Source organism: Psammomys obesus, unplaced genomic scaffold, assembly GCF_907164565.1.
Source record: "Psammomys obesus unplaced genomic scaffold, mPsaObe1.curated_primary_1811, whole genome shotgun sequence".
NCBI lineage: Eukaryota > Metazoa > Chordata > Mammalia > Rodentia > Muridae > Psammomys > Psammomys obesus.
This window is the reverse complement of record NW_026596353.1, coordinates 1,418,577-1,427,164: the sequence shown is the minus strand read 5'-3', so window position 1 is coordinate 1,427,164 and position 8,588 is coordinate 1,418,577. Positions and strand designations below refer to the sequence as shown.

The window sequence follows — 8,588 nt, the reverse complement described above, 5'->3', positions numbered from 1 at the left end:
CTCTTCCCGCCCATCCCCAAGGCTTCCGTTTCCGGTTCTGGTAGCTGCGTCCGCTGTAAGGATGATCGGAGATATCCTGCTGTTCGGGTAATAAAAGTGCGGGGTGTCAGAGGCTGGAGACTGACAGCCAGACGGGGCGGGGCCCTTAGTGACAGTAACTGTCCCTCCGCAGGACGCTGCTGATGAACGCAGGGGCTGTGCTCAACTTTAAACTGTGAGTAGGCCGCGCTGGGGAGGTGTCGCCGGGCAGCTAGGCCCGCCCACACAAGGCCCCGCCCACGCCTAGGTTTGGCTCCACCCCACGCCCCTCTAGTTCTCCCTTTAGCCACGCCTCTATGCTGCCCTACCAGGCTTTGACAGTTCTGCATCATCCCTGGGACTTTAAATCTGTCTCTAGGCCCCGGGGTGGTCGATTGGGTACAGGCGCTTGTCGCCAGGCCTGACGGAACCTGTATAGTAGAAGACAAAAATCAACTCCTGTGGGTTGTCCTTTTGACCTTCATACAAGTGCTGTAGCATGGCACACTCCTCTCTCACTCACAGATTAATATTAATCAAAATGCCTGACCCCTCTGTTCCCCGGGGTGTCCTGCTTGCGTCTCCAAAGAGCCTCAGGCTCATCCCTCCTCAAGAATGTCTTTTTCTGGCCTTTGGAGCCACCTGTCTGTGGCTGCACACCAAGCTGTGATGGACTAGGCTGGTTGATACTGCCCCAGAGAGGAATGTATCACTGCCCCAGGTCATACAGCATGTCGGAGGCAGAGCTGAAGTTCATGGCCTTCCTAGCTGGGTGTCAAGGGCCAGGCAACCCAGTGGTGTTTATGTTCCACCGAAAGTGGGTGTTATCTGCTGTTCTTTATAGGAAAAAGAAGGAAACTCAAGGCTTTGGGGAGGAATCGAGGGAACCTAGCACAGGTAAGCGCGTCTTCCCGTCTTCTGCACTTGCACAGTCTGATTCTGGGATGCCTGTTCTCTCTTAGCAGCCTGCACTTTCCTGTCTTCTTGTTGTGGAGATATAGCATTGCAGAGCCATGGCTTGCCTTCAACTCCTGATCCCCCTGCCTCTGCCTCCTAGATGTTGGAATGGCACGAGTGCACCACCATGCCCTGCTCATCAGCTTTTTTGAATGCCCACCAGATTGCCAGCCACTGAGCTAGCTGCTCTGACAGGGTGTGGGTAAAAAAAAAGGTGTTTCTGCCTGTGGGAATCAGCCCAGGGAGACTCGAGGGTGTTCGGGGGTAAGGGGGTGTAGGGAGATGGGTGCCAGGAGGGTGGTGCTGTTACTGGAAGCACAGGTTGATGGGCCGTGGCAGAGAGGCCCATTTGGTGACCAGTGTTGTCATGATGGAGCATTGACAGGAGGCTGAGCAAGCAGCATGGAGGCAGTTCTGAGCTAGCCTTAGCCCATAGTGAAACCGGCTCTCAAAAACCAATTTACAGAGGTTGCTTAGGTGGCCCAGCAGACAAAAGCAGTTGCCACCAAGCCAGCCTGGGCCTGGTACCTAGGACCCACGTCCCAGGGTGGACTCTTATTGGACAGACTTGAGTCATGTGACCTTTCCAGTACCAATCAGAAGCTTTGGAGAGTGGTGCTACCCAGTGGATGGTCGTAGGCAGGGTGACAGCCTCATGAGCAGTACTTTCTGGCTTTGCAGGAGACAACATCCGGGATTTCTTACTAAGTCTGAGGTACTTCCGGATCTTCATCGCACTGTGGAATGTGTTCATGATGCTCTGCATGATTGTGTGAGTCCCACCTTGGGTGCTCCTGTCCTACTCTGTTTATTTTGTGTCTGTGGGGGAGGGGGATCAGAGGACAGCTTGTGGGAGTAGGTTCTCTCTTCCCATCATGTGGGTCCTGGGGCTCAGACAGGTTTTGAGTCTTGGCAGCAGGCACCCACTAAGCCATCTTGACAGCTCCTAGTTGACTCTCAAGGGCTACCCCTGCTTCCAAACTAAGGAGGCAAGGATGCTGGGTCACTGCCAGGCTGGTTGCAGCCAAGGTTGAAGTGTGGTCTCCAGGTCCCAGCTGGCCCTGTCTCTCCCCCTCCTGCCGCTGAGTTCACCTTCCAATCCAGTAGGCAGCTGGTTCCTGCCTCAAAAGCCTTGTTAGAGGCAGCAAGTGCGATTTGCAGTGGCTTTTGTTGTATGACCGCTGTCTTTGATTTGATTTGATTTTTTTGGGATAGAGTCAGACTGTAGGCCAGGCAACCCTCAAACTTATGGTACCTCTGTCTCGGGCTTGTGGGTCCTGGGACACAGGTGAGCTTGACCACTGAGATGTTTTTATAGATAGTGTGAGGTATGGATCTGAATTTACGCGCCGGCAGGCAGGCAGTGGTTTCAGCATGCTTCCTGAAATTACAGGCATTGCCCCCTTGTGCAGCCAACAGGCTTTTGTTTTCTGCAGTACTATATTATTATTTTATGTGTGTGCTTGGGGTGTGCTCATGCTGCATATTGTGCTTGTGGAGGGCAGAGGACACTTTTCGGGAGTTGGTTCTCGCCTTCCACTCTGCTGATCCTGTGGATCACATTCAGGCCATCAGGTTTGGCAACAGGCACCTTGATTCAATGAGCCATCTCTCCCACCAGCAGTTCTGCTTAAGCTCAGTGTAGAAATGATCATGGGAAATAGTTCTCAACAGTGTGCTTGAAATAGCACTTGCTATGTAGCCCAGGCTGGTCTTCCGTGTGTGGTCCTCCTCCTTGGTCTGGGACAGCTGGCAGGCATCACTACATGCAGCTGAGTGCCAGGTTTCTACAGCAGCCACTTCCTGTCCTCATGTCCATCTCACCCTCTGACTTTTCCAGACTATTTGGCTCTTGAGCCCTACGTGGAACCCAGAGCTCACCTGCTGGACGTCAAGGCTCTGTTTCTGTTTCTCATGACTTCAAGAATGCCTCTCACTGGAAAACCAGTCAGCTCATTTGGGTGGAGAATGTCCACCTTCCAGCCACCTGACCCTCGTCAGCCATGGTTCCACCTGTGCTCCGAGGTCTCAGGAAGTCTGTAAGACAGTGACAAACTCAGGCTCCCTTAGGAGAAAGACACACCTAGATCTTTCTCATGTTCTGGCATCCCATCTCTGCCCAGCCTCTCCGGAAAGCTGTGCTGGGCTACTTCATGGTTGGCCTCTTAGTGATTTGCTTTAATGTATAAAGATGGTTTTGTTTTTTCTCAAGACAGGGTTTTTCTGTGTAGCCCTGGCTGTCCTGGAATTTGCTCTGTAACCAGGCTGCCCTCAAACTCACAGAGATCTGTCTGCCGATGTCTCCTGAGTGTTGGGATTAAAGGCATGAGTCACCACTCCTGGCCTTGTATGGATTGTTCTTTTTGTTTTGTTTTGTTTTTAAAGACAAGTTTTCTCTATGGAGGCTTGGCTGTACTGGACTTGCTTTGTTGACCAGGTTGGCTTCAAACTCACAGAGATCCACCTACCTTTGCCTCCTAGAGTGCTGGGATTACAGGCGTGCACCATCATGCTCAGTGTAAGGATTGTTCTTAATCAGTGTGATCGGGTACTAGGATGCAGGGCCGACTGACAGTTGAGCAGCTTCTCTTGCACTACGAGGTCCATGCTGGTGGACCCAATAGTCTGGGACCAGCAAGGTCTTGGCTTTCAAATGCTTTTCTGTCATCCATGACAGGGTCTACCTGGGGCAGCTGAAGTCACTGCAGCACTTGAGGAAGTAGGGCCCCCACCCCGGGGCAGCAGCCTCTTGTTTAGACACTAAGCTGTTAGCTACAGCATACCTGGCTTCTGCCGAAGGGTTGCAGCTGGAGACAAGTCAGCAGATACCTCACTGTGTTCATGCTGTTTGTTAATAAAGTGACTTTGGGGCTACCCTGTTGTTATTGCTCAGTGACCATGACTTCATTGCATGTGATGTTGGCAGCACACTGAAGGCTTGCATTTCCAGGTCTCTGTTTGAAGGGGGCAACCTCAAGCTTGAGATTCCTGAGGTCCAGAGGCAGCCACGCCCTCAATGCTTAGGTGAAGGACCCTAATCCACAACTAAAGATAGCAGCAGCTGCCGTGCTATGGGTTTTCATTTTGTTTTTCTTCTGAGTGTTCTATTTTATAGGTTTGCTTATTCTGCCCGCGTATGTGTCTGTGCATCATGTGCATAGGGGCCTTACAGAGGCCAGAAGAAGGCCCCTGATTTGCAACTGGACTTGCAGCCAGTTGTGAATTACCATGTGGGTGCTGGGTCTTTTGATAGTGACCAGTGCTCTTAGCCTGTCTTTATGACTCTTTTTAGACAGGGTCTCAGATGGTATAGGCTGGTTCAAACTCTCAGAATCCTCCAAGTACTGAGATGAGATCCCAGCTGTGCACGAGGGTTTTTGTTTGTTGGTTTGTTGGTCTTTGAGACCATCTCAGTACAATCTATACAGGTTTAGAATTTTCCATCCCCCTGCCTCAACTTCTTTAGGGCTAGGACCACAAGTGTGTACCACCAAACCTAGCCATAATAGCTTTTTTTTTTTTTTTTTTTTTTTTTTTACAAATTATTTATTTTATGTACATTAGTGTGAAGGTGTCAGATTCCCTTGGGATTAGCATTACAGACAGTTGTGAGTTGCCATGTGAATTGCCAGGGAATTGAACCTGTGTTGTTTGGAAGAGGAGACAGTGCTCTTAAACCATTATGATAGCTCTTAAGCTATTATGGGGGCTGAACCATCTCACCAGCCCCCATAATAGCATTTTTACCCAGGCTGTTCCAGGGACTATGGAAAAAAATGCTGATAGCATGAATGTCACTGAACCAGGTCAAGTCAGAGTTCAGGGATGCACAGCTGCTGCAGGCATCATTGTTGAGTTCATCCTTTGCACCCTCTGCATGCTTAAGCCTACCCCCTCTCGTATCAGAAAGGAGACAGCCATCATTGTTGGCTGATCCCCACTCTTGGATCATTGAGACTCCTTTCTGCCTTCCTCAGCTTAGGACTGTAGTTTCAGGGAAACAAGGCTTTGGTTCATTCTGGAGAGGAATTGTGCATTGAAAACAGAATGCTGTCATAGGATTTGCATTCAGTTGTATTTTCCTCCATAGAACTGTTATCTCATTGTTAGGTTCTGATGAGTGTTTCTGGAATACTGTGTGTAGAAAGTGGAAACACATGAATCTGTCTTTTGCTTTGTTTTGGTTTTGGGTTCTGGGCCAGGGCCTCTCTTAATGGCACTGAGCTGTATCCCCAGTCACATAGATGTATCTATTTAGAAAGTTGTTCAGAAACTTCTTGTAGCTGGAGATGTGACTCCAGCAGAATGACAAGGCCTGGGGATGTGGCTCAGGGATGGAGCCCTGCCTAGAAAACCCTAGTAAGGAGCCCCTGCCTAGAATCCCCAGTGAGGGGCTTGGGGTGTGGCTTAGGAGTGAAGCCCCTACAGGGGTATTTGAGAGTCTCAAGTCCAGAGGTTCTAGAACTGATCCTTCTGTACTATTAAGCAACAGCTCTTTCCTCTGCCATAACCAGACATATATAACCTGAAGTGACAACCCCACTTTGTACTCCTGAAGGTCAAACCTGTTATCCGATCTTATCACTGGGATATGGAGTTTCAGTTATTGTTTGTTTGTTTTTTTTTTAATGTACATTGGTGTTTTGTGTGCATGTGTAAGAGGATCGGGTCCCCAGGAACAGGAGTTATAGACAATGGTGAGCTGCCATGTGGGTGCTGGGAATTGAACCCGGGTACTTTGGAAGAGCAGACAGTGCTCTTAACTGCTGAGTCATCTCTCCAGCCCCTCAGTTATTGTTTTTCAGGTTCTGAGCTACAAACCAAATGTAGGGTGCTGTCTTCTGCCTCCCAAGCACCCAGCACAGCCTGAACAAATAAGCCCTCTTTTTATTATTTCCTTACAACATAGACAGACACACCAAGCTGTCTGCAAGTGATCTTGTCATCCATCATGACAAATGTGTAGTGTGTCTATGCTTAAAAGTAAGCCACCAACAGAGAACTGCAGAATTCACTCATCCCCTAGGACCCTAAGATGGCCCTCTGACCTGAGGCTCTTCAGACAAGGGCTGCCTTTAGGCTGGCAGCAGGGTCCATGCTGAAGGGCCTTCGGGGTTCTGTAGGCTTCATGATGAGCAAGGCCCATCTTAGAGTATACAAAAGTTCCCCAAGGCAGCACCAACAGCAAGAGCGTGTGGAAGAGGCCATCGTGTGCATGGAGCAGGGTCCAGGGCCATCCTGCAGCAGCAGCAACCTCAAGTTTGGGTTTACTTGTGGTCAGAGTGGAGGGACTCAGAATTTTCATCTGGACTCTGATGAGGGCTAAATTTTACTGTCCCAACTTGGTCTGAATGGAAAATATAGTGTTAGCTTGTTCTATTCCTGCTTCAGGGAGGGCTCCTGCTGCGTCATCAGGCCTTGGGGATGGACTTCAGCAGAGCATGCCTGCAGCTCTTGCAGACACCATGGCCGGCCCTGCCAGAAGATAAATTTGTCAAAATGCACTAATTTCCAGCACAGGGACCCTCTTTTGTGTTTTTTATGTGCCCATAGCATCTACTTGTGGCTGTGTGTATGTGTGATGTTCTAACCAGGCAGAGACAGTACAGCCCTCTGCTCAGCATCATCCCATAAATGCTCTGGGCTAATGGGCACTTCCTGGTTCTCTTGTCAGCAAATCTTGCACTTCACCCTCTTCCTGGCTTTGTGACTGCAGTGTGCTCACTGTTACCCTGCTGCCATGAACTGTGGCTTTTGGTGGCTTCTCTGGTACTGTATGTAGTGAGGGAGAGGCTCTTGGGTGCTTGTTCCTGCTCCAGCAGCAAGGCTTCTGTTTGCTTTAAGTTTCACTGCCAGCACATACTGATCACTGAATGAATATAATGCGGACTTGTTAGCCAGCTAGCATCACCCACCCATGCACTCTGCTGGGAGATACCTGGAGCCTCCTGCCTTGCCCTCTGTGGACTGATTGTGTGTGATACATGAAGTTTCTTTGTGCAGTGTTACCTTAGCATCTTACAGCTAATTTATTTATTTATTTGTTTGTTTATTTATTTTTATTTCATGTACATTGTATGTGTGAGGGTGTCAGATCTTGGAGTTAGAAACAATTGTGAGCTGCCATTTGGGTGCTGGGAATTAAACTCCAGTCCTTTAGAAGAGCAACCAGTGTTCTTAACCACTGAGCCATCTCTCCAGCCCTACAGCTAATTTTTAAAAGATTAATTTTTTTTTTATGTGTTAAGTATTTTCCCTGTATGTGTCTCTGTACCAGTGCATGCAGTGCCTAAGGAGGCCAGAAGAGGGCACTGAATACACTGGAACTGCAGTTACGGATGGTTGTGAACTACCACATGCATGCTGGGTCCTCTGCAAGAGCAGCCAGTACTCTTAACCACTGAGCCATCTCTCAAGTCTCTGTTTGTTTGTTTTGAGACAGGGTTTCCCGATGTAGCCCTGGCTGACCTGGATCTAGACTAGAACTCACAGAAATCTGACTGGCTCTGCCTCCCCGATTCTGAATTTTTTTTTTTTGGGGGGGGGAGTTGTCTTTTATTGTTGGGATTTTGTTTGCGTGGTTTGTGGGATTAGAGGTTGTTGGTTTCAAGACAGGGCCTGGGGCAGGTGGGATGGCTCAAATACAGGCACTTAGTATACAGCCAGGTGACTTCAGTTAGATCCTAGGACCCAAATGAAGGAAGAAGAGAGCCAACTCCTCCAAGTTGTCCTTTGACCTCTACATGTGGGCCCCCACACACAGTGGGGGAAAGAGAAAGAGAGAATAAATTTAATACATCAGTGTCTCATTCTGTAGCTTAGAACCAATTGTGCTGGATGGCAGCCCTGCACCATAACCACTGGATGTGCTGCTGAGGAGTGCACAGCGTGTTGCTAGGTGTGCGCTCTACCTGCTGGGGCTGTAGCCTCAGCTCCGGCAATCTTCAGATTTGCTCAGACTCTAGCTGGCCAGGGTGAATGATGTGGGGAACAGACTGAAATCCAGCTTCATTTTTTGGTAGCTAGTGTGAGTCTGTGGGGTCCCCGCCCCAGGGCATAATGTTACTGATGACAGTTTGGGTCTTCTCTGGAAAGGCTGAGCAAGGGCCAAGCTGTGACAGGCAGACATTTTCCTTTCATCCAATCATTTCATTATCTTCTTAACTAAATTTGAATGAAGTATCTGACAAAGTACCTACATTTTCCTGTTTGATAAGAGATGTGTGCCATATGTCTGAAGCAGGGCCATGCTTCAAAAACAAACCAAGTATTGGTGTACATCTTTAGTCCCAGTACTCAGGACTTGCATAAGATTAAAAAGCAGGTTATTATGAAGTGAGAAGTGGAAAGGTTCCGCAGATACAGCACCTACTGTTCCAAGGACCACAAGCTTGAAGGAAGGAACCAACTCTACAAGTTGTCCTCTGACCTATGTGGCATGTGCATATGGTCCTGGCTAGTGGTTTGGTTTGGTTTGGTTTGGTTTGGTTTTCTTGCTGGGATGGCAGGACAGCACTGCCACATCCAGCTCAGGAAAAGTGCTTGAACTCAGGAGTTTAAGGCCAGCCTGGGGCTCATCCAGGAATCCAAAATAATACCAAGAATTGGTGTAC

General features: G+C 49.0%; 1 protein-coding gene across 1 annotated transcript; it reads left to right on the top strand.

Moving 5' to 3' along the window:
* The first annotated feature begins 11 nt into the window (after nucleotides 1–11).
* Smim7 (small integral membrane protein 7) lies at nucleotides 12–3,311 on the top strand. The gene is made up of 5 exons (XM_055597367.1): nucleotides 12–87; nucleotides 173–214; nucleotides 863–915; nucleotides 1,657–1,747; nucleotides 2,816–3,311. Exons 1-5 carry the CDS (start codon nucleotides 62–64, stop codon nucleotides 2,829–2,831), a joined length of 228 nt encoding a protein of 75 aa, XP_055453342.1. The 5' UTR covers nucleotides 12–61; the 3' UTR covers nucleotides 2,832–3,311.
* The last annotated feature ends 5,277 nt before the right edge of the window (nucleotides 3,312–8,588 follow it).